This window comes from Pholcus phalangioides, unplaced genomic scaffold (genome assembly GCF_987345545.1).
Source record: "Pholcus phalangioides strain wild (caught in Gottingen) unplaced genomic scaffold, Ppha-v1.0 ptg000042l_1, whole genome shotgun sequence".
Classification (NCBI taxonomy): Eukaryota; Metazoa; Arthropoda; class Arachnida; order Araneae; family Pholcidae; genus Pholcus; species Pholcus phalangioides.
Genome location: NW_028301628.1, coordinates 10,368,119 through 10,394,678, shown reverse-complemented (window position 1 = coordinate 10,394,678; position 26,560 = coordinate 10,368,119). Strand labels below are relative to the sequence as shown.

The 26,560-nt window shown below is 38.9% G+C and overlaps 1 protein-coding gene across 1 annotated transcript; it reads right to left on the bottom strand.

The window, feature by feature from the left end:
* Window positions 1–5,307: 5,307 nt before the first annotated feature.
* LOC149064459 (calmodulin) lies at window positions 5,308–12,900 on the bottom strand. Its single transcript, XM_089254562.1, has 5 exons — window positions 12,405–12,900; window positions 9,740–9,770; window positions 9,500–9,643; window positions 6,857–7,099; window positions 5,308–6,747 (listed from the first exon to the last, which is right to left on the bottom strand). Exons 1-5 carry the CDS (start codon window positions 12,405–12,407, stop codon window positions 6,719–6,721), a joined length of 450 nt encoding a protein of 149 aa, XP_089110688.1. The 5' UTR covers window positions 12,408–12,900; the 3' UTR covers window positions 5,308–6,718.
* Window positions 12,901–26,560: the final 13,660 nt, after the last annotated feature.

Here is a 26,560-nt window from a genome sequence, read left to right as displayed (position 1 = left end):
TCACGCTTGTTCACACTCTCTAGGTCACTCTTTTGGTCATTCACATGTGTGCACACTGTTTGGTTACTCACATACTTGTACACTGTTGTTTCAGTCACCCACATTCATACTGTATTTTGTGGTGTTATTTTTTGGTGTGGTGTATTTTTGGTGTTTGTGCACACCCCAGGTCACTCTTTTGCTTACTCGCATGCTTGCAAACTCTATAGGTCACTCACTGACCTAGTCTATAGCTCTCTGGGAAGAGGCGGATTCTTGGTTATAAAATTTTGCATCCTTCTCACATTACATACTAATTTTCTAAGCCACTCATTTCTAAAATTTGCTACTGCCCTAGGCTATAGACCCCCCCCCCCTCGTAAATAAATATACTATGTAAATATACACATTGGTATTTCTCAGTAATTGCTTCTGGATTTCGTGATGTAATTGACAAATTCCACGTTTTTTTAAATATGTATAACATTATCAGATAATGAACCCACCCTACAGAAATAGGTTGTTTTTCTTGTAGATAGAGCCCAAGTATATACGCTGGTGCTAAAACGTTTTGCTCATCAGTCCTGAATTCGACTAGCTTTGAAATAATCAAGTTACTCAGCCATAGTCATGAATATTCACTTGTCCATTTTTTTCTTCTGAGAGTCCAATATGCATATATACAACAGTAATCCTACTGTATTTACACCTCATTTGTTACAGTCTCAAACCTCCTTAGATTTTTTTTTGAAGTCATAATCCAACTTTGAAAATATATAGTCGGACCTGCTTTAACAGTCAGGAAAAAAACAGTAAAACACTTCATTATATCCGTAATAGCTTGAAAAATAATGTGCTCAAGAAAAATAAAACATTTCACATGGACGATATGCATTTTTTTTTCAATAACCTGAGTGTTCCTAAAATGAATAGATTAAAGTAATATACATTTTAATAAAAAGATTTAAAAAAATTTTTAATTAAAATCTCACATAACTGAAACATCAACAAAAATATGATTTGTCATTTTTCCCTCCTTGATATCGTTGTGGACTTTGAACGTTTTGCGTATAAATCATTTTTGCCAAATAAGCGTGCAAAATACAGGGTGTTTCAAAAAGAATGCATCTGATTTTAAAAAATCATAACTGTTCAGCTTTTAATCTGTTTTGATCGAATTATGTATAGATAGAAACAGGAAAATCTTGAGTTTCACGCAGTTGCCGACAGGTAGTGCCAACGTTCTTCTTTCGGCTGCCACTTCAGTGTTTACCAAGATGGCGACTGCACAACTGAAATTGTTTTGTGTTCTAAGCTTCACGAAGCGTGAGTCCGTAACAACTGTTCATCATGCTTTTTGTCAACAATACCCTGGTGTTGAACTTCCTACTGCTCAGAGCATTAGGTGATGGTATAAACAGTTCTGAGCACAGGTTGTCTGTGTAAAGGGAAATCCCCTGGCTGTCCTCGCAGGTCAGACAAAAATGTGGAGCGCATCCGACAGTTTCACATGTAGTCCACAGAATTCCACTCGCAGTGGGTGCAAACATGCTCACAAAAGTTTGGGACGAATTTGACTACTATAGACATATGTGCCGTGCATCCCAAGGTATGCATATTGAACATTTTTAATTTTGTTTGTCAAAAAACTTTGATTAACCATGTAATATAAAATTAATCTTATAAGTGTCTATGTGTTCAATATTTTTCGTAATATACACATTTCAAATTGGATGATTCTTTTTGAAACACCCTGTATTATGCTTTGTCTTTCAGTGAGGGCAAGGACACTGGAAAATTTTTTTTGTGTCATTTATTTTTTCTAGCCATTTAAAGTGACCATAACAAGCCTAGAATAATTCCGATTTTTTTTTCCTTATACATCAATTTATTTTTCACTTTTTGGGCTTTCAACCCACTGTATAGCTACAATTTTCGAAGCAATGAATAGCGTTTTGCACTTTCTCAAAATTAATTTTCACACAATGAAACCCCCACTACCAATGTCTGAATATAGCTTAGGAATGGCGAATGTGCGCTAAAGGTGGCTTGAAGATTAGATTATTGGGGAATAAATAATCTCAATCTTTTCTGCTAACAAAATAAGATTTAGCAGAGAAAGATAGAAAAAAATAAGAAAAATAGGATTTTACAGTACCCAAAACAGCTCTGCTACAATGTCTTCCAAGGAAAGAAAAAAGCCATTATTGGTTTCAGAAAGCTAAATTTACAAATAAGATTACAAAAAAAATTTTGTTTAAAAATCTGTCAAAAATTTGTTATAGGCTTACTTTGCTGAAATCAGTATTTGTTATATGCAATCAGAATAGCAATATGAAATTCACAAGACAATGGAAAAAATTCAATATGTATGAAAATTGTGATGTGTGTTCATTATAAGTGAGTCCTACTGTAATTCAATGATAACTCGCCACTGATTGTATAGCTATGGCTTAAAGCACCTGTGTAGACAGGCGGACTCATCATCCTCCATCTTGGAGCTGCAAAACGTTTTTTGTTCAAAGTGGTGTCTAATCATTAAATAAAAGCAGTTTAGGGAACAGCAATTGGCTATAGCTATAATACTGATGTTACACTTCACACAAAGGTGGCACATAAGTCAGCCCCCATAGCAAAATATGCCAAAAACTAAGACTACCCTGTATAACAATCTTGGGGAAGGATGTTAAAATAAGGAGAAAGAATTCTTCTGTGTCTCAAACACTATTATGGGAATTTTTACTGCACAGTATTTTCAGTCAGGAGGGTTCGTTGCAGACATGGCCTGCACAAGGGTAGGGCTGATGGGACTCCATCCTCCTTGGGCCCAAAACAGTTATCAGTTCTTGTTTTTTAAACAAAAAGTCACTCACTGTAGAAGGGCCTGTGAAGAGTCTGGCTTGTGGGGGAGGGACTATGGTTTGCAGTGGCAGAACAATGTAGAACATTGTTTTGGGGATGTCAAGGAGCCTTATTGTAGCTTAGGTTCATTTCGAGCAGGAACCTCAAGATAACATGATAGACCAATCAAATAACTAATTTCTGTAATCAATCAGAATATTGCCTCAGAGATTTACATGCAGGTATTCAACTACAGTCTGACTCATGGCAGGGAGCCAACTAGATGCTTGGTCACCCGGGCCAAACATGCATTTTGGTGCCCCCTTGTAATATTGAAAAGAGAGGTTAAAGGGTGAAATTTGTGCCCTTACTGATCCCCACTAAATGCGGCCCTACTCATACGGATGTAATCTTCCTGCTGAGCAAGCAGGAGTTAAGATTGGATAACTAATCTGATTAGGATTTCCCAAGTCATAATAGTTATATCTTTGCTCTGAAGATTTGTGTATCCAAACCTGTTAGGAGATAATTTATAATCTGCCTTCATTATTGATGGAATGCAAATAATGTGACAACTGAATAGCTTTCGTAAAGAAAACCATCATTACAGTAAACAAAACATGGCACAGCGCCATTATATTTAATTTTTCATGCCCATGAATTCATTATACGATGTAAAAGAAAAATGTTTTTAGATTACGAATAAATGTCTAGTTGTATGTATCTCGAATAAATCTTTTTTTATCAAAATGTTTTTCACACATTTAAATAGGAGTCATTTTATGTTATCATTCACCCTCCCCCCATTTATTTACAGGCATTTGATTACAAATTTGGATCAATGTACAGTTAAAGTACCAGTGATACATCTCAGAAACTGGTATCTTTGGAAAATAGGACATAAAACATTTCTCTCTCACCATAGCCAGGGAGAAAAGAAAACCAATAAAAATACTAAAGGGGGAAAAAATTCCCTTCCCTGAAAATGACTGGAAAACCGGTCAAATGCTTTGACATTTTCAAATGACAAAACTCACTGCAATTCCTTCCCCCCTTCTATTCAATAAGTGCGCCATGATCATGTTAAAATTTGATGCTAATCACGAGTCACAAAAATGAAATTATGCAAAAAATTTAATTTCATAAACTTACAATTCTTAGGGCCGTATTCACCGACATGGTTTAAACCTGTAGTTACAATTTTTGGATAAGAGATCAACATAGATTGATTAAAACCTTGAATTTAACCAATCCGTGTCGATCTCTTATCAAAAAATTGTGACTATGGCTTAAACCATGTCTGTGAATACCGCCCTTAGAGATCTATTATTGAATAGCACAATGGCATTGCGTTCAGAGAAAAAAAAAAATGGTATCTATCATCGATTTTAGTCCGAAACCACAAGGCATAATTTTATTGCAGCAACTGTTGGCATAATTTAACACTTTTGTATTGATGAAAGCCTAGAACTTGTCATGCTTCTAATTAAAGGAACAATCTTTAATTTCAACAGAAATTTAGTTTCTGAAATTTCTTTGTTGGCATCTTGATGGTTTTCCACAGCCAGTTGCAAGTTTTATTAAACTCCCTTTTATACTTGGATAGTAATAATCAAAGTTACAACTTTTATTACTTGAAATGCTGTAAAATAAGAACTAGCCAGGACCTGAAAATTTACATGAATACTCTTGAAGCAATAGGATTTTGTTTGGCAAGTGGAAAAAACATCTATCCAATAGATGTACTCTTGAAACATTAACATTCGATTCTGCAAGCAAATTTTCAATCAACCATGGCAAAAAATTACCACAGCAAAATTACATAATTTTCTGAGCATCACAAAATACCCATGATTTCTGTAATAAATGTTATATATTATCCACTTATTTCTGCTAGAGAGTAAACAGAGCTGTCAAAATATACCTGTAATAATGCTGTAGATGTGAAGCATAATGTTCAACTTCTGCTCAGCCAAGTTTGCAATCTGTTCATATTCTTGAAGTAACTCCACTGCATTAATAGATAATGCAGTGACCACTTTGTGAAATACTATTGTGTAACACTGTTTTGAGCTTCAAACTCTTATTGAACATGCAATGCATGTTTACTGAACATACGTAAGGACTTTCATTTTATGAATTCATTTTTTGTGAAGTTTCCATAAATTATAGAATTTTGCTATGTAAATTGTTTTGCCCTGGCTATTTTTTTCCCATTCTGTGAGCAAATTCCCAGTGTTCTACAAGTGTACAGCACCATAGGTTAAAATTTCTTCCCTTTGAAACAAATTTTCAAGTTATTCTAATCATTGGTTCTTACTTCACCCCATATAATAAAATGTATCTATTTACTAAGTTTAAGTTATTTTATGTTCTGAAGAAATTGCACAAGGACAACCAACTGAAAAAACCTCAATCGTTACCTATAAGCAATCGCACGATTATTTCCTACTCGAGTAAGAAAAGAAATTCAAAAAAGCCATGACACACAGGTTTGGTTCTCTTTATTAATAATTCTAAACATACACAAATTCTGAAAATTAAACGGGTTGTTTCAAACTACGGTAGTCTAATCGAATGTACAAGTGGTGAACTGAAAAAATGGGAAAAAAGTGCTGTAAATATTCAAAAAATATGCACAAGAAGTCACTTTGATATTATGGCATTGTGGAAACACAAACGCTTCATAAATCATTGTCACATAGTACATATACATTTAAACCTGAAGATTACCGAATACAAGTTAAATCTTGAAACCTCACAGAAATATGCTACACAGAAATTTTTTTTTTAAATCTTCACATACACTTAAAATAGGTTTATTATATTATGACAACAAAAAAGAAAAGCGAATCAGAGCACGGCCATCTTCCACTAATATTTTTTTCCAAGATCTCGGTCATACCTTCTACGTTAATTATGAATGAATATGTATATATACATGTTTAGCAAACATTGGTTGAAAATTTTGATTTAATCCAAACGTGTTTTTTTTGCTAAGCATACAAGTATCGTTATTAGAATTATATTCGAGAGATAAAGAGCTATTGTATTACGATTTTCGGGTGTATCAAAAGATGCCCAGCATAATACATCACTTTAGGAAATTTTTCGCATTATAATGCACATCTAATATTACTGCAATTTATTTTGAAGATAGTTTACATTAAACAAACCATTAAAGAGAAAACATTTTGGAATAACTGAATAGCATCATAGAATATCAACAAAAAACTTAAAATATTTTGGACTCTTATCAATTTTACAAATGTTAGCTAAATGTTAAATCGCCACATTACTTGCTAAGAATTATTTTTGCGTGCGAGTAAAATTAAAATATGTATATTTCCTCTTTTTTACACGAAAACCTTAACATTCTACTTTTAAATCAACAGTATAAGTATATATCGGTTCATCAAGACACAGCAAAACTACAGAAACTAAAAATACAGAGAAAGCACTTTTTTTAAAAAACACCTAACTCGTGTGAAAGCAAAAAACTTTGAAATTATATTTACTTTTCCCATAAATCAGACTTTGAGACAACGCTTTAAACCAATGGGTGAAGGAGGAATAGGAGGAAAAATATCCTTATGGATTCGATCTAACAAGTGCTTTACCATAAGACAAAATCGAGGGAGAATAGATCCACATAACCATCCAGTTTGAAGGTTTCGACAAATGTATAAAAGAAAGCACGGGACATAAATTCTAAAGAGGACAGCACAAAGACACCAACACTAAGTTGCATTGAGTGAATATAATACAAAAAAGTGTTCTTTTTTTCCTTTACAGAGGTTATGATTAAAGTATTGTCGAACTAGCCAGACAACACTGCACAACTTGGAAAAGCAGAGAAAATTGCTTTCGAATGTACATCCGGTCAGTTCGAGGCGATTCATTTCGACGTCATCATGGTGACGAATTCTGAAAGAGAAAATACACGATGTATAAAAAACCAATTCCAAAATTAAAGCTTTTTTAACCTGAAATCGGTAATGCAGTCATGGCAAATGGGAAAACAAGACATAATAACCTTCGTAATTGACTTGTCCATCACCATCGATATCAGCTTCTCTGATCATCTCGTCTACCTCTTCATCCGTTAACTTTTCTCCGAGGTTTGTCATCACATGACGAAGCTCAGCAGCACTTATGAAACCATTGCCGTCCTTGTCGAACACCCTGAAGGCTTCTCTGATTTCCTCCTCACTGTCAGTGTCCTTCATTTTCCTAGCCATCATTGTCAGGAATTCTGGGAAATCAATAGTGCCGTTGCCTAAAAATAGTTTCAAATGAAAGTTTTATGAATAGCATGAATACCTACGAGCAATATAGACTTGAGTGTCGCTGCTCCAATGTGCTTCGTGTCAGTTTTGTTTTACAAAGATTCAGGGTTTAAGCTTTTAAGCTAGCTAGATAAAAAATTCCTTTAGCAAAAATAGGAGGAAAAGCTTTAGCAAAATGCTATAATGCTAATCATTTAAGGTTGGATGTCTTCTCTTTTTGTACCTCCTGTACGCATTTTTAAGAAAGTGACTACTACTTTCGCATTCTGCAACAAATTCGCCATAGCTTAAACCTGCGAAGATTCAAATTCGGAGGTAAATACACTAAAACTTAGATTAAGGAAAAAACAAATTTATTTGTCAAAGAAACCGTCCAAATAATTTTTCTTTTAAATTTCCAAGGACTTATTGGCTTCTCCCCCCCCCCCCCATCGGTACACGTTAACATAAATTCAGTAAATTTTATGTTGTCTTGACTCCAATTTGGTAATTGCATCACATATAGACAATCTTAGGTGACAGTAAATTTCTTTAGTCTGCATGGCAACCAAAAAATTACATTTTTTAATCTGGCCTCAGAACAGCGTAAAATTTTAGAATTTATGTAAGCATGTCAACCAACATAGAATAAGCTCACCAAGTCCTGGAAAAAGCCTTAAAAGAAATTGCTTGGCTCTTATTTTTCTTGATTTTTAAAAAGGCCTTAGCTACAGCATTAATTGACATGAATTTTGGATTTTGCAAGCTTATACATGCCATTCTCCATGAATTCCCTTCACAGTGGGTTTTGCCATTTTGTTTATCATAAAAATGTCACAAAGATTTCAAAACTTGGTTCCATAAAAACATTTGCCCCTTAAGGACTATGACCTTGTTAATGGAATCGTAAACTGCAGGTAACCAGGAATAACTTTTCCAGTGCTTATCAGCGAGTACTCACCAATGGACCCTCCTTCCCTCAAAAGACTAAAGTCACTGACAAAAGATGTATAATTAAATAGATTTTCTATTACTATAACTAACCCTGAACAAATTAAAAACATCTGACCTATAGATTAATTCTTTCACTGATTTTTTACTTATAAAAAATTCAAGTCATAATCCTGAAATATACCAACACCATCTATAGCAGAAGGTCTCAGCGCGAAGCTCATGATATCACTGAAGATCATCTCACCTATAGCACTCCCCACACTCAAAGACTCGATCTGAAAAAAATTTTGAAATTTTTTTTCCCATCAATAAAGAAAAAGGTTCACCCCCCAGGCACGTTCTGCATTGCCCCGAGCAGAATATAATTCCATGTCAGTCTTTCCATGCAGAATAGAGAAATCACATCAACATACTGTTCATAAAACATACGTTTCCTTTCGAAGATGCTATCAGTGATTGATATATGAAGTCTTAAAAGCTTTATATTTAGATTTATACAGCTTAAAGTTTTATATTCTCTTTCTGAAAGCATATTTAATCGGAGGAAACAATTGAAAAAAACTTCAAAATACAAAGCTGCCGATGAAAAAGCTTGTGTTTACCGCACGGCTGTTAATGGAATATAACAATTATACAGAAATTTCAGCAACCAAAGTCATGCCCCTGATAAATGATTGCCAATAAACGGTACGTAAACAAAGTCACGTCTTTGCCAGTCGCTTAAATACGGTCACCAAGACTTTTACGGCTGCTCGATGGAAATAACCACAGCTGTCCTCTATGGGTGTTTCCCCCAATGACGACGGCAGTCATTGACGTCACAACAACGTGAAAGCTCATGTAAAATCTAATTTTCTGCCAAAATCCAGAGTTCTCCCACCTAAATCCGGAGAGTTGGCAGGTCTGAGCTTGGTCTTAAAGGGATATCCAATAGCTATAGGTGAGATGACTCTTCAGTGACGTCACGAGCTCTGCGTGGAAGCCTTATGCTATAGATGATTAAACCTGTAAGAAATCCTTCAACTTTCATACGCATGAATTTTAACAAAAAATACATATCCTTGTATTATGCAATAAAAAAAACACAAAGAGCTTGAACAAAATCCTAATTTCTTTTCCGCAGTCTAAAACTTTACAATTGCTAAATTGGTCTATGAATGACGAATGACAGTATTTCTTTTAACATACGAATAGAAGGAAAAGTCTAAACATTTAGAACAGTTTTTCTTGAGATTAACCCTCTAACTGCTACGGACATGTATATATTATGCCTTAACTCTGACTGAAAAAATGTGGTACTAGGGAGTGGATCGTATAAGATTTCACTAGCAGTTAAGGGATTACAATCCGCTTAAAGGAATTAAAATATTGGTGATTCTAACATTTGTCATGCTCATATTATATCAAATATCTTGCTCCTATCATCACTCATTATGGAAATGTAAACAAATTTTTACCATCTGCATCTACTTCATTGATCATATCCTGCAACTCTGCTTCCGTTGGGTTCTGACCAAGCGACCTCATCACAGTCCCTAACTCTTTTGTCGTGATAGTACCATCACCATCCTTATCGAACAAGGAGAAAGCTTCCTTGAACTCTATAAAAGAAAAAAAAAATTTCAATTAGATTTGCCTTACACAATATTAATGTCTTTACATAAAACTGATTATATGCAACACGAGGTAAGACTTACCTGCAATTTGTTCTTCTGTCAATTGATCAGCCTGAAATATTTGGAAAAAAAAAAATTACGGAACTATTTTATATTCAACACAAAAATTGTTTTCAAAATAACCTTTATACATATCTCTAGGTACTTAATGGTTATAACCCGTCAAAATCTCTTAAAGACCAATTTATTGCATCTCAGAGATCTCTGCAATTTTTCTAGACTACACCACATTCTAGGGCTGAATATATGAAGAGGCCCTGGTGATAGCCTCACAAATATTGTTTTTACCATGGTCTGGAATGGTGAAATGTATAACAATGATTTTTATTTAATGCAGTAAATTATATTCCTTATTGAATTCTATTTTATTGAGTTGCATATTTGAATGCTATAAAGGACTATTTAGAAGAGGACCAGGGTAAGCTTCAATGGTGCGTAGCGAATAGAAAGCATGGGGGGGGGTAACATTCTGTGACAATTACTTTTGCCTAATTATTTGATTGTTACATTTATTTTGGTGCATCATTTTTCTTGTCAAAAGAATGTGATCGTGTAAAATAGACTTTAGTATTCATTTTGTGCAGCTAAGATAATGGTTGAATGACAGGAATTATGACACAGCAGTGTCAAAGCCAAGGGTGCTAAAGCAGCCACAGTAATTTATGGCAAGGACCCGAGTACCCACCGAATTGATTGAGAAATTAAAATTTTACCATCTGAAAATGAAGTGACCTGAACTTTATGCTGAAAGGATTAATTCACTCAGTACTTTTAAAAACCACATTCAAATGAGAGTTCAACCTAACCAACAGGATCCAATCAATATTTCTTTCACACTTTATCTACGGGAGGAATCGTAAAATAACATTGCCGATAGACGAGCCCCTAGAGACAGCAAAATTCAATGAATGAAATTAGTGATACTGATGTTTCATAATATGCTTGACATTTTCACTGATTAGCTTGCCCTCGTCTTCCTCTAAATAGCCTTTTATAGCATTCAAGCATCCAACTCAACAAAATAGACTTCAATAAAGAATATAATTTACTGCATTAAATAAAAATCATTGCTATACATTTCACCCCCAAAACACAATGTTTTGCATTGTTCTGCAACGAACCCTCGGCCGACTGGAAATGTTCTGCGGTAAAAATCCCCATAATAGTGTTTTCTTGCACTTTTTCTTGAACTACTTCCAGATTGTTCTGCAGTAACGCTAATTGCTCTGCAATGTACGTGGCAGATTTTAGCATATTCTGCTTTGGGACATTTCACCATTCCAGAGCATGGTAAAAACAATATTTGTGAAGCTATCACCAGGGCCTCTTCCTCATACGCTCAGCCCTAGGCTAATATCAATTTTTAAAGCCCTTTATACAGGGGGCCCATAAATGCACGAAAAGCTTGGCGAGAACTTTGTATCACGTTTATACGAGCACAGGTATCGTTCCAAAGGCCTTCATATTTTCCATGCCAACCACCTTGCAATGCATAAAAGTGAGTGTTGCCATTTGAATTTTTCAAAATTTTGTAGTGACTAATCACAAGAGCTAGGGTTTTGTTTTTATTTATTCATTCTCAAGCACATACTTTAAAACACCCGTACCTCAAATTTAATTTGTATTGGCTGATTTTTGCAGCCATTAGGAATTGAGTATCGGCAAAGTTATTTCGCAACATATATGGTGCTCTTTGAGATAAAGGCATGAGCAGGGTGGGCAATGCTTAAAATACAGAAGTGCGCAAATTTTGGGACACTGAAAATTTGTGGAAATGAACCCGGTTTGCCTATGCAAAAGACAGGTCCTGCCCTGACACAAACTTCAATACGTCATTCATAAAACAATTTACCCTTGCATACTTTGCGGCATTAACCTATAGTTAAATCACTAGTCTACATTCATTGACATCTTTCACAGATTGTATAAATTTAAATCCTTCAATTTTTCAGCGTTAAATCAATAAATAACGACCGCTTCGCACGAGGGCTTAAACGTGGCAAGGACAGTGAATGCGACAAAAAAAAAAAAAAATATTTTTTTTTACAATATCAAAGTGGAATCAATTTCCTATTTTTAGCATGGTAAAACAATACCTGAAACCCTCACCAAGGCCTGCCCCTTATAGAATGGGGGCATGTAGGCCATGCCTAAAACACAAAGGGCAACCAATTTCGTGGTTCTAAAAATTTGTGAGGCCCCCCATTTGGTTATGCAATAAAAACAGGTCAGGGCATAACAAAACACAATTTACCTTTCAATACTTACCCACGGGCCTTGCACTGGGATGCTGTCAAGGGTTCAGGATTGATTTTTAATTCACAAACAGTAAATTTAACTGGGAAATCCATATAAGGGCTCGTTAAGAGTCGGCATTTGGGGGGATCCGTCAAATATTCCGGCCTAAGCACCCGTTCAAGAATGTGGGCCCCCCCCCCCCCCCATACATCAACCAATCGACGACTCACAGATCGTACCAATTCAAATTAAACTCCTCCTTACAAGTTGAGAGTCGTTAAATTTTGCGGCACGTCGTTAAATCAATCAATAACGACCGCTTTACACGAGGACTTACGACGACAATTCAAACGTGTCAAGGATGGCAAATAAGACTAAATTAATCCACGTTGTTTTTCAATGATAATATTAAAACAAATAAATAAAAGCATTTTTAAAAAAAACTCACCATGACTACGACAATATCAAGTTTCCGTTGACCGGGTAGAGAAGAGTTGGAAACAAAAAAGACGTTATAACCAACGACTAATTTTTAAAAAATTTTTTACGTTAGAAGTTTTAAAACGGAAACCTTCCGGAGCGGGGCAAGCAAATAATAAAAATTGGATTAGCGCAACTCGGGGGGGAACGAGATACGTTTACTTGCGGCACCCGTAAAAGAATTAAGAACAATAAAAAAAGAAAGATTCTTCGACGAATTAAGCTGCTGATATGTGACTTAACCCCACGACGGATTCAGCTCGAACTGCAGCAGCGAGTAGACAGGCGATTTGAAAAGGCTTCTTCTAGCTTCAGAGCAGCAGCAAGCGATCCATTGCAGTCACCCCCACCGCATTGCGTATGAAATCTCCTCTTCCTCTGCAATAGGCATGCGACGTTGGATACCGAACTGAACGTTCACGTCCTCTCTCGACCAATCGGATAATTGGAAACGCTGCAATTGTATCGCAACCACGCGCGCAAAGATCGTCGGTTTACGATCGCCTCGCAAACGCGTCAATTGTTCTCGTGCCGTAACCTTAAAATATCGTAGGAACTGGGGTTTTTATGACAGCAAAAACGAGATGAAAATCGTTTCTACGATTGTTTTGATTGCTTTATTTGATATTGATTTCCTAATTTTTTTTCCCTTAGGTCCTCCATTTCTTTTTTTGGGTGAAATGAAAATTTATTTGAGAACTTCCCTCACACAGAATTTTATGAAATTATGTTGCGTCTTCATGAAAGTTACATGCAATTCAAATCAGCACAACATGAATTTGCATGCAAGGGCGTCGGAAGTGTTTCAAACTTGTGGGGTGCTCGTCTTGAGTTTTATGAATTAATTATGGTGGATGGGGTCATGGCCCCCACATAGGGGCTGACAGGGCTCTAGCCCTGGGGCCCGGGACGATTATCATATTTTTTTTTGCTTTTTCAAGCTATAAATAACAACAGAAGGGGCCCGCAAAAGATCCCAGCCTAGGGGCCCCGCTATATAGGATGTGGGGGCAATTAATGGGGTGCTCGGGCACCCACAGCACCCCGGGCTCCAACGCCACTGTTCGCATGTGCTCGTATGACAACGTTTCAGTGTATTGGAGGGAAAAAAGCTCGAACCTAAATCGATGACGTCGGAGACGGTGTTGCTGTGGGTGCAAATATATGGTTCATTTAACGTCTCCTGCAATATTACACAGAGGCACCAAAATGCGTGTTTGCCCAACACCTCCTATAACTACTAGCTATAGATGGCGTTGGTTTGTCCAGGATCAACAAGAATCTAGTTGCGGACCTGAGAATTAACCCCCAGAACTAATTCACAACAGTGCCGTTTTAAATCATGGGCCCAACTGGCAGGGCTGCAACTGGGGGGGGGGGCAGGCTGTTCTCGTGTCCCCAGACCCGAGGGGGCACAAATTTCATTCTGAAACCTCCCCTTCAACATTATAGGGGGGGGGCGTCAAAATGCGCGCTTGCCCCGAGTGGCCAAGTATCTAGGTGCGGCCCTGCCAACCAGGCACGGCCTGAGGAGCCTCACTAAAATGTCTGGTTGAAATGTTCTAGAATTTTCCTGGTGGAGATTTTACTCAGAACAATCACTCTGCCCGAAGGCCCTATATGATGCTTTTAAGACGACGCTGATTCACAAATGAGAATTTCCTTCGTGAAGCTTCGACTGAGCTCCCACAAGTTGTGAGGCTGACAGGGCTCAGGGTAAGGACGATTCTTATCTTTTCTTTTGTTTATATCAAACTACAAATTTGTTATAGAGGGGCCTGCCTAATATTCTAGCCTAAGGGCCATGTTGCCGGATGTAGGGGGAACGGGGGTATGCCCATTGGTCTAAAACACTTCTGACTCATAGGCATAGTTCATAAGTTTTTGACACCCGCGGCCTTATCCACTGCCCAGTCTAATGCATGGGGCTCACTGGGAGGAGTTCATGAGAATGAGATCTGTTAAAATTTTCGAGATTAAGCCATGGCCTTCCTTGAAAAGGGCAAAGAAAAGGGAAGGACAGGGCCCGGGACGATTTTCATTTTGTTTTTTTTCACGCTATAAATTTACTATAGAAGGGGTTCTGAAAAAGTCTGGCCAGGGCCCGACAAAAATCCAAGCCTAGGGGTCCTGCTGCAAGATGTGGGTGGGGGGGGGGGGGTGCGAATATAAAGCCCATATGAACTTCACTTCATCACCAAACATACTCCCGCTCTGTCTCCGATCGCCCGAATGGCGTGGTGGTAAAATGCCGTCACGGTCCCGAACCAAAGGGAGGATGTAGACAAGATATTTTCCCTAACGAATTTGAGGCGACTACCGATGGACAACGCCTTCATTTCCAATCCATCTTATTAATGACAGTAAATTGCGATATGGCCAGAGTTGGTGTTTGGTGAAATAGCATATAAACTGGTAGGCAAGCAGAAGCGAAAAGGAGGGGAGAACAGAAATCTCCTGTCCTCCAAGACCATTACGTAGGAATTTTGTGGTAGGGGCAAGTGTGATTTTGCCGGTTATCTAAGTCATGATTCCCACTAAGGCGGTGGGGGAAGGGGGCGTGACATACCTTCTCTAAGAATGATTCTCCTGATGAATGGTATTGAATTGCTCACAATATCTATATAAAAAGGGCAGTAACAAAGGGAGGGCAAAGAGATCTTGTGGCGCTGGACAAGAAAGTGAGCCGATTTTACTCATTTTGAGTTCAAAATAACGAGGAGGAAGCGCTCTGAAAGGAATGCTGGACGCGGGCAAGAGAGTGAATTTTCGTTTCCAGTTATGGCCCTGGCTGTAAACTAGAGCTATTGTGGGTTTAGAGATCAGTGATTCTCAAAGTGGGCAATTTACACGGAAATATATGGAATGGAAAAAAAATCCATCGGTGGGGCGATAGATGTTATGGGCATAATAGGGTTCTATGGGTTGACTTGAGTGTGTTGGGGGGGGGGGTGATGAGAGCAAAAAAATTCTGAAGAGGGGGCGATGGAACAAAAAGTTTGGAAACTAAGGTTTAGAGAAGTCTGGAAGCCCTGGCCATTATCTTTTAATTTTTTTTCCAGGATCTTCAATTTTTGAGCAATAAATTTGTTCAGAAATAAATATAAGTGCCCAACAAAGATATCTTGTCCTGATGCCCGCAAAAAATCCTGGCCCATGGGCTCAGATCAACCCCTTGATCTACGCTGCCAAATTACAATTAAGTAATTCGACCTTTCACAGTTGCAGTTTCTTACGTATACAAGTACAGTGCAGTGGCTTGAGAATTGTTTTATATGTGATTATTCTGCGGTGTGAAATTCATGCAAAATGTAATTCCTGAATTAGTTCATGAGGTGTGTACGTGTGGGAGGGAGCATAAGTGGATGTAGGCTCTTGTAACGGTGGGTTAGGTGAACCTAAGGTGTGAACAACCTATGCACTTATTTTTAGCCATGCCATCTTGCAGTACTGCTCGTAGAATCGGCAGGGTAATAATGGAGAGGGTTTTTTACGAATTACAACTATATATATACTCGTTGGAGCCTCAGTATCACCAATCTGAGTTTTCAGGAACTGTGGAGATCAACGAGGGTGTGTAAGGTATAATGAACTGGGGAAGGGGCGATTTTTTCCACCTCCACCATTCCACCTACGCTAATTAATGGAAGGATGGAGGCGGGCAAACTTGCCTGGCAGTCGAGTGGTTAGAGAACTAGCCTCTCGTTGTGCTGGGTTCGAATTCCGGTGCGGGCATGGAGGTCTACTAACATTAACAAATTCTCTGGACGGATTACGCTGATCCCTTGGAAATACGTGAGGATCACGTTGTCATTATTTAAAATAATAATAATAATTAATTTCTTGGCGAACGAGAGGAGAACGGGTGATCTGCCCTCAGTATCCGGCTGCAGTGGGGGGGGGGGGGTGTCTAGTCCTCGTACTCGAAGCAGTACTTTGAGGACGGGTACATGCAGGGGGCGGTTCTTTTGGGCCGTGCGGCCACTCGAGGAGGGATGCGAAATCCAAGTTGAAAGGGAGAAAAAATAATGCTTTGTTTTTGTTAACCAGAATAAACGTGAGTGAGGCACCAAATATTATGGAGAGATTTTTCCCGACCCCCCCCCCCCCCCCCAAAATGAAAGTGGATCCTTGATTTCCGGAAGGAGTGTTGGCTAGATGAGAAAGACAAATCAGTGATATCCCGAATCCTCCTTCAATAATTCACGAATATACAATCTTTCGTTCACACCAATCCCTGTGTACGCCTTTTTATCTCGCATATAAGGGACGTCTGACCGCCCTAGACTTTTCCAGAGAATACTCCCAGTGACGTAAGGACCCATCTTTGGATGCCCAGCCTGATAAAATGGAGACCGATGCCACCTCCCACTCCCCCCATCCCCAGTGTCCACGGTGAAGCCGACCGATATGCATATGAATTGACAACATCATCGTGCCCTCATGCCCCCCCCCCGCCACAAGAAGGGGTGGGGGCTGACAGGGTCCCGGGCCCTAGAGCAATTACTATCTTTTTTTTTGTTTTTTCATGCTATAAATTCACTATAGAAGGGACCGTGAAAAGTCTGGTTTTGGGGGCCTCTAAAGATTCCAACTTAGAAGCCCTCCTCAAGGATGGGGGGGGGGCATGCATGTCCTACTCCCAACCCCAGCCATTCAAGTCCATCTCCGCCTGTGCCTGGTAGGTCACCGCTGTGGTGTTCGAGCGGTCGTAGTGACAGACTCGCATCACGAGGACCCGGGTTCGTACTCCCACCGGTGCCGCAGTGGTGGTTGACTGAATTGGTTTACTGTGGTTCCGAACTTCTAGGCGTGAATGCGAGCCGATTTCCCTGTTAAAAAGTCTCGCCACGGAGAGCAACTGGCCTACAACGGTACAAATAATTCCATCATTACATTTCACTCACAGTTCGAAAAGTAGATGGCATATGGCAGCACTATAACAAGTATTACACAGAAACACATTTCACGTTGGGTTAACATACATGCACATTCTAACATGTGCTCATTCGTTAGAAATTCCACTGAGGAATGTGGACGAGGGGCATGTGTGTAGCAGCAGTACCGGTCTTAGGTCGATACAGCAATGCTATGAAACCCCTAAAGCAATGGTTCTCAAACTCTTGTTTTCACGGGCTTCCAAAAATAGTTCTAGACAAGAATTACTTCAAAAAGCACTGAATACATCCTATACCCACACCTCACGCATGCGTGGATCCGGGGGGAGGGGGCGATAGCCAACAGCCTAAAAATGAGGAAAAAATTAATCTGCCCCGTAAAATGCAGGATGATTCAACGAATCTAATTGTGTCTGCCTCCACTCAATTCGCAGCTGAAGATGTAAGCCTCTACCTAATTCAAAGCTGAATATGCCTCCCTTAGCTGCATTCGGAACTAGATACCGATAACTTCGACTTTACTCGCAGCTGATGGGTGTTTGTCACCACCTCATTCCTGGCTGAAGGTGTTGGCCTCCGATCTATTCGCAGCTGAAGATGTCTTCTTCTGCTCCATTCACTGCTGAAGATGTCTGCCTCCGCTTCACCAATTACCAATTCCAAGAGCCAATAATGAGGGAAAAATTCATCTATCCCGTAAAATGCAGAACGATTCAACAAACCTGAAAAACACGTTAGATTCGCGCCTGACCAGGCACGAGGTTACGATGCCCCTGACCAGGCACGGATCTATGGGGGGTGGGAGGGAAAAAGTGATCACCTCCTCCCAAGCGAAATGTGATTATTCATGAAAGTTTCGCAATTTCTATATGATAATATTGTATTCAATCAATCCTGTGACAATTACCTGTATCAACGTTTTTGATCGAATAAATTCAAGAGAACTTCGACTAAAGAACACGAAAAACTGGGACATATTTTGAAGAAGTCGAGATGGAGGAAAAAAACCAGAAAAACCGGGAAAAACGGGACAAAATGCAGGACGCATGGTCAACTTATTAAATTAATTTTCAATTTTTTTACCGATTTTAACCCTCCCAACAGTGAGCTCTAGATCCACCTGTGCCTCTGACAGAGGTTAGCGACGCCCTTAAGAGCCGCTACGGACACTGCCCTACACTGAAGCGTAATCTCATCAGAAAAAATCCACCGAAGAAGAAGAAATCGCATGCAGTATTATAAAGATTTATATGATGCAGATGTAGAGCTGTAGATGTCTCGGAAGGGGAGGGCGAATTCCTCCCTATTCCGAATTTTTTTCCCTATCCATTAACAGCAACATTGCATGCAATCGTGAATGACCCTATGACATCCTGTTCATTATCGCGTCTTGTATCTGAAAATCAATTCTCCCATGAAATATATTTCAAAACAGAAAAGAAAACATCTTTCATGTCATTCCGATAGTCGCTTGAAAGATACGATATCAGAATTGTGACAGCTTGTGATTAGGAAATGAATGAGACATGGCATTTCCATTAAAGATGGGTCCGTCAAATGGTTTATGGTGAAATAGAAAGCTATAGATAGCTGTTCATTGTACTGCGACTACCCTTTTCCACAATTAAAATCTCTGAAATCGTAGATGCAACAACGGGTAGCTGGGGAAACCCCGAATTCACTATTTGATTAAAGTTACAAGAGGATAGAACATTATTGTTTCCAGTTGTGTCGACAAACGTTGATTTTAGTGATGTATATATATATATTACGAGCAAAAGGCTAAATATCTCCCGAACCAGAACACCGATATGGTTTATTGTAGACTCTTTCGAAAGCTGGTACATACAATGCACAAGTTTTTGGTAAATTTGACCGATTGTAGTTAGAAGAGTGGTTGCGTAATTGGCGATGGCAAATTTTTTTGACAATTCGATTTTGAATTTTGCCAATCTTTCAGCGCTTGTAGCTCGCAAATAAATCCAGATATTTCGATGAAAATGATGTCATTTTATAGGATTATTTCCGTTCTTCCCAAATGTGTGCTTAGTTTGCGTGTAGGTCTCCTAGAAACTTCACAAACGCAGGGTTTTTTTTTCAGACGACGACATATTTTTTCCATAATTGATTATCTACCATAACTCCAAAACGGTTTGAGATGAGACAGGGTTGGTGGGGTATTTCGTGATTCACTTAGGTTCGTCTATCATCCCCTTCCATTCGGCAGAATAGGTTGGATTCAACTTGTATTTAATGACATGTCTTGACTGATTCATCATCGCCGAACCAAAACCGCTGAAGTTATGAATATAAAATTTGGTCAGTAGTTTCATTTCATGAAGAAAAACCCACTAAGAAAGGGTTTATCGAAATTCAACCCCTAAGGGGGGGGGGGGTCATAAAGAGTGGGTTCAAAGGATATATAGAGAAATCATGCCGAGCCGAAACCACTGCAACTATAAATATGAAATTAAGTCAGTACTTTCATTTTATCATGTTAGTACTTAGTAAGATGGGTTTTTTCGAAATCACTAAAAGGGATATATCAAAATGCAACATCTGGGGGGGGGGGGGGGGGTCACAAATGGGAAATCACAATTTCCACGTTACCAAATCCATGCGACCGAGGCCACGGGTAACAGCTAGTGTTTCATGCACTTCAATACATAATATAATGTATATAGTACATAATTTTCGTAGCAATGTTGTTGTTTTTTTTGTTTCGTTTTCCATCTTGGTTTTGGAACATTTTTTTGAAATTTATAATCGTAGATTGCCTTGTGGGGGTGAGATATTTTTCCTACGGGATACCTGCTTACTTTTGCAAACCGTCAAATGTATGCTGACCACATTACCCAGATAAAAAAATGCGATAAATCACCAACTATCACTAAAATGATGCCAAAGGTACAGCAAAGTTACCAGTTATTGCTAAAAGCACTGAATTATCGCCATTTCGGGGAAATGAAGCGCTACTTCAAATTGCAGTGAATTAAAATGAATTTACGAAATAAAACGTTTAATATGGCGAGACGAATATTTGAGAGAAAATAATTTTAATCCTTAATTTCAACGAAGAATAAAAATTCAAAAGGCTTCGCTGTAAATATAAGAAGAACGGGGCATTTTTACAAAAAAGTCTGAATTGCGAAAATACGGGAATTTACAGGAAAATGCGAGTCATATGTTCACGCTACTTGTACAGGAAACGCTTCTTCTAGTATTGCATTCCTAAATTCTTTTCTTAAATATTATATTTTTGGTGAATGGACGTGGCTCCTTGGATCTGAGTTTGTTCCAAGCCATACCACCATTTCCACCACGCCTACGTCCTCCTGCACTGCTTATACCTGCCTCCGAACCAAGTGTCCAATAATCACAGTTAACTCTCGAGGAGACCCCTCAACCACAGCCATCTACCATTCACCGCACCCGGAATTATCTGTGATGCAAACTGTTTGATCCAAACTGACCGTCCGAAGGTAGGATGGGAAAAAAAGAAAATCCCATTTTCCCGCCACCACTAATACTTCCGTTCAGTCAAACATCTGCAATACAACAATATAAAAATGACACCAGCAATCCCTCCATTTCCTTCCACCCAAGTGCCTCGTATAACACAACAAGGGAGTATACATAAGTAGGCCATTCTTATTCTGCAAAGAGAATTGACACAGTCCTGGTATTACTCTGCCGACCCCCGTATCTACCATAACCTTTGCATTATACAAGCTTCAGAATCCAGAACCTTAGAATCTGGACATCTGAAGCGACCCACCCTTATTCTAACCACCCGATTTGTCAAATTGCTTTAGAAAACAATGCAGCTGGATCACGATCGGATATACAAGCACACACCATATATACCATATATTTTCTTCATTGTTTCCTTTTATTCAACGAATGAAACAATGAACTTCATTCCTTATTGTTGTAATCGCATCTCGAAATTATATTTTGCTAGTGTGAAACTATAATTTTGACCAGCAAATTTGAATTATTGTGCAACAATTAATGAATCAAAAATTATGTAAAATTTGTCACATATTCGCGGAGTACTCGTTTCTTATTCAATCTCATTACACTTCACTCACTGAAAAATTGATGGCCGATAGCAGCACTATAACAAGCGTCACACATAGGTAGGGTTATCAACCGTCCTCCTTTTTGATGTCATTTCAAGCGTCCTCCTACGTTTCGGAAAATTAACCCTTTTGCCCTCCTTTTCAGGTTTCTGGAATTTTTTTTCCCACTTTGAAACATATATTTCTTTATTGATATGAGTGTTTTTGTCTTTTTCTTCCCACACGCATTCACCAATAGCCGCCGAAATTCTTAGAATTATTTGTTTCTATTTTTTTATCAGTTCTGTTTTCTATAGAGTTGGGGAAAATTATTGTTGTGGTCGCGGGTTTATTGAGCAGAATAGTGGCGAAATCTGATGTGAAAATTTTGAGAAGTGACGTTACCAAGGCTGCTTGAGCAAGCATCCTCTCCTTTCTTCTAAATTTTCGTATCTGGAAACCAGAACCAATAACAAAAGCAAAAACTGAATTCGGGAAGATGATTGAAATGAAATAAAAAAGAAGGACACATCCTCCTTTTCTGGGGTTTCTGGAAATATATTTTGATTTTTTTTTCACCCTGAAACACGTGCATATCTTCATTGATATGAGTAACCACTTTGACCACTCAATGTCGAAATTCTCAGAATTCAAGAACCAAAGTTGTCTCCAAAACAGGGCAGATGTTTATATTCTAACCAAGACCTAACTTGCTCCAGGATGATATGAAAAATATATTACGGAAAAACAGCCCTGGAAGAAGAAAACCACAGCATCCATTTTTGAGAACACCTCTGGTTACTCACCGAAAGTAATATACGGAAGTGGGGAGGATGGTAGTGCCGTCTTAACACGCATGGGCCCACCCGGGAATTTCCAGTGCAGTAGGGCCTTATGAAAATGAGATCTGGTCAAATTTTTGACAGTCAGGACGTAAATGTAAATTAGGTAGCAAGTACTTCTGGCAAGGTGGAAGGGGCCTCGGAAAAATCACTTTTCTCAGAGGCCTCTGATGCCGTTAAGACGCTCTTGGGAAGTTTTAACTCTTCCATTCAAAAATATAGAGAAAATAGTAAAAGTAGAGTGCCAAGTTCTTAAGGATTGTCTCTTTTTGCTACTAGCGCCATCTATTGCGAAAATTTGTTAAAGTCACGTAACTAAGAGTGTGCGTAGTCTCTCCCCCCCCCCCCTTTTCAGTTTTCGAAGCTGGTAACCCCAAAGAAACAAACTTAACGTTAGGTTCACACAACACATACCCACACATTTTCCAGCATAGCCCAGGGCCGCTGTGGTGGCCGAGTGGTCATAGTGATGGACTTGCATCGCGAGGATCCGGGTTAGAACCCCACCGTCGCCACAGTGGTTCCCAACTTTAAGGCGCGAATGCGAGCTGACCTCCCCGTTGAAAAGTCTCGCCACAGAGAGCAACAGGCCTACAACGATAAAATTATTCAATCATTACACTTTAGTCATAGTGAGAAAAATTGGTGGCAGCACTACACATAACAAGCATTACACAGAAACAAACTTCACGTCAGGTTCGCAACACACACATTACAACATTTACCAATTCGTTAGAAGTTCCGCTGAGGAATATGGACGAGGTGCATGTGTGGTTTAGTAGTATAGCCCAGGACCTCTTCGACCAACACTGCTTTGATCTCTTCTTGAGACAGAGCGGCGGGCCATAATCTTGTTAGGAGGAGTACCCATATGACCCGCACTTTCCTCGATGAAATATGGTTACTCGATATCGATCATCTACGAGCTGGAAACACCGTCCTCTAAAGATTTACTTGAATTCGTGCTGTCATTACCCCAACGAGAACAAACCGTAATTAATATTTTTTATTTTTATGTGCCCAAATGCAGAATTTTCTCCGTTATTAAAGAAAGGAAAATTTATCAGCGAATAGAATAAATGTTATTTCCTTTTCTTTTTTAGTTGAGTATAAAATAGTTTTTTTAGTCTTAAGGGCCATAATCTATAAAACTTGGATATTTTGCGCATTCAGAAAGAACTTCAAAAGAATTGCTTTTTTTTTAATTTTCCAACTCTCAGTATTAATTATCATCAGAAACCCCCCCCCCCCTCCCTTTTCAGCTCCCCTTTGATTTCGAATAAGTGATCTGAGAGATTGGTGTTTGTTGCCGTGAATTAACTTTGGTTTAACAGGATGGTGTTAGACGCGAATGATTTTGTTTCAGATCAACACAGCCCGTGTTACAAAAGCAGAGGAAAATAATAAAAAATTTTGGTTCCTCCACATAATGTCTCGCTCAGGAGTTAGTGCACCAGACTCTCGGTGGTGTATAAAAAACAAGCCTACCATTCTGAATCGGAAATAAATTGTAGGTCCCGGTCTAATTAGACCTTGTGTGCAGAAAAAGACTGGTGGGATAAAAATGATCCAACGCACCTAAGGGCGGCTCTGGGAGAAAAAAGTGCGACTACTTTCATAATGAAGTGAAACTGCCCATAGTACCAGGGCCTGGCTCTAAGACAGTGCATGTCTTAACACATGCGCTCATTCGGACATAACCTGGGGCTTTGAGTGCCTCACGATAATGAGATTCGTTGACTTTTTTCTTCACGAAAAAAAATAAGCATTCAAATTTGTATACTTTTTCTTTCCTTCAAACCGAGCACAACTCCGGTCTATCGCCATGGGCAATTTACTACCGATTGAATAGCGCCGGAAGTGTAAGCATGTGTACCTAACAGTCTGAGTGCGTATATAGTGTTTTGTGTTAATATGATAGCACATATCGCAGCAAAATCTGTTGGAAAAATATATTTGTTTTCGGTGAAGTGCTTGTTGGGCGCTGTCTAAAAACCCTCTACCACATTTGCTATTGTAATTCGACCGCACATTCTATGATCGAAAATGCTTGTTTAGGTGTCCTAAAGTTTGTCCCACGAATTCATTCAATTCTCTGATCATCGAGAATCCACTTGTAGCATCGGAAAAGCGAAACCTAGAAACACGTCCAACAAGCACAAATCCTTGTGCATATGATTGCACATCCATACACACGATGAATTCACTGGGTCTAAGTCTAAAGCACTTGTGTGTGGTGACACTTGAAAGGATTGGTGTACGAGACACCTGAGAATCTGCAGAAGATCTCGTTGCAATGAATGAACGCCAGGGGCTCTGCCCCCCGGACTTACCCCGTTGCCGAGATCTCTTCCAGCCCAGCTTCGTGGCAGAGTCTGGGACAAAGTGAATGCACCTAACAGTCTGAGTGTGTAGCTAGTGCTGTGTTTGATCTTTCAGTGCTGCCATCAATACTTCAAATTGTGAGTGAAGTGTAATGATTGCATATTTGTAACGTTGTAGACCTATTGCTCTCTGTGGCGAGACTTTTTAACGGGGAGATCGGCTCCCATTCGCGCCCTGAAGTTGGAAACCACCGAAAACCAACTTCAGCCGACCAGCACTGTGGCGCCGGTGGGGTTCGAACCCGGATCCTCGCAATGCGAGTCCGTCACTATGACCACTCAACCACCACAGCGGCAAGACCAATATCGCACCAGGAGTGTACGAGAACGCACCAGTCTTTCATTCGCTGATGTGAACTGGGCAACGGCACTCTTGCATGTCACTTTGAGACTTATGCTGATCTGCACAGGATTGTGCAACTTATGAATTTGTTATGACTTTTTTTCACTGTTGAAACTACAATGTGGTCAATTTACTTTATACTTTTCTGATAATCCAGAGGATTTAGGTCCGGTGAATTCCTCATATGTATACAAATATGTGCTCACTCATACTTACACTTGTTGGACCTGTTTCTAAGTTTAGCATTTCTGAAATCTGAGCAAACGCAGATCCAGGACAATGTGACAGGAGAGGCGAATTGTGTGAGAGAGTGCTCAATTGTCCCATATTTTACGGAACAAGCAAATTTTCACATTTTATTCTGCTCATCAACCTGCACTCTTTGGATTCTCACCTGAGCAATTTGGATCTGTGCCTGAATATAGGCGGACATCTCCAGCTGCAAATAGAGCGGAGGCAGAGATCTTCAGCTGCAAACGAAGTCGATTCAGGCTTGGCTCAGATGTGTCTGAGAAGCAGCTTATTATGTTTGCACATCAGATGATCCCATATATTACGAGGCCAAATAAATTTTCTCCACATTATTCCGTTCTTGGGAGGGGTGATTGCTGTTCCCTCCGGATCTGCACTTCTTGAGCGGATTACTCCATAGCTTCCATTGTAAATATTGTTTGAATGATGGGCACTATCACCCCTCCATATTTTAACAGTTTATGAACACACCGTCTACACATTCTTCTGATTAAATACTGTTCCATACAAGTTGCATTTAAGAAATGTGTATCACCGATTTGAGTTTGAGCATATATCAGAGTTGTCACATGTTATATGTGGGAGCTCTTTTCCTGATAAAACATAAATGGCTCACTACTCGGAAAAAAGACATTTGAAAGCCATTTACCATTAATAATGCAAGGATGGCGATGAACTTCCAGTTTCTTTGGCTAGTATAACACTATAAAAGTTTGATAAAATATCTTTTACAATAACTTGAAAAAAGATTGATTGATCATTTTTGTCACATCACTGTTATTTTCTGCGAATGAGGGCTAATTAATCATGCTTTATAAAATTACTCGTGGTCATCTAAATTTTGATACATCTGGTATTCTAAGCTTCCTTTATGTTTTCAATAGGCTTGACCCACCCCCAAAAATTAAAAGCTATTTTTGCCTCCACAGACTCTTAGTTTCTCTCCTAACACCATAGTTGAAAATAGAACAAGCTCCCCTCCACTATTATTAATTCCCCACTATCTCCAATTTCTTGTCAAATGTTATAAAACATCTATGTATATATGTAAAATATTGCATAAATAAAACAAGCCTATTGGTTAAACTTGATTGAATGTAACGGTACCCTTAGTGGTTACAATTTTCAAGTTTATAAAAGAACTTTTATCAAACTTTTATGGTATAATATTGGCTTTAGAATATAAACAAGCAAACACACCTTACTATTCAGCATCTGTAAAGCACAGCTGTACCAGAGTGTGGTCATAGTGAAAAACATGCATCACAAGGACCCAGGTTCAAACCCTACCGGCAGTTGTGATCTTGAAGTTAGTCTTCTGTGGATCTCAACTTTGAGGCA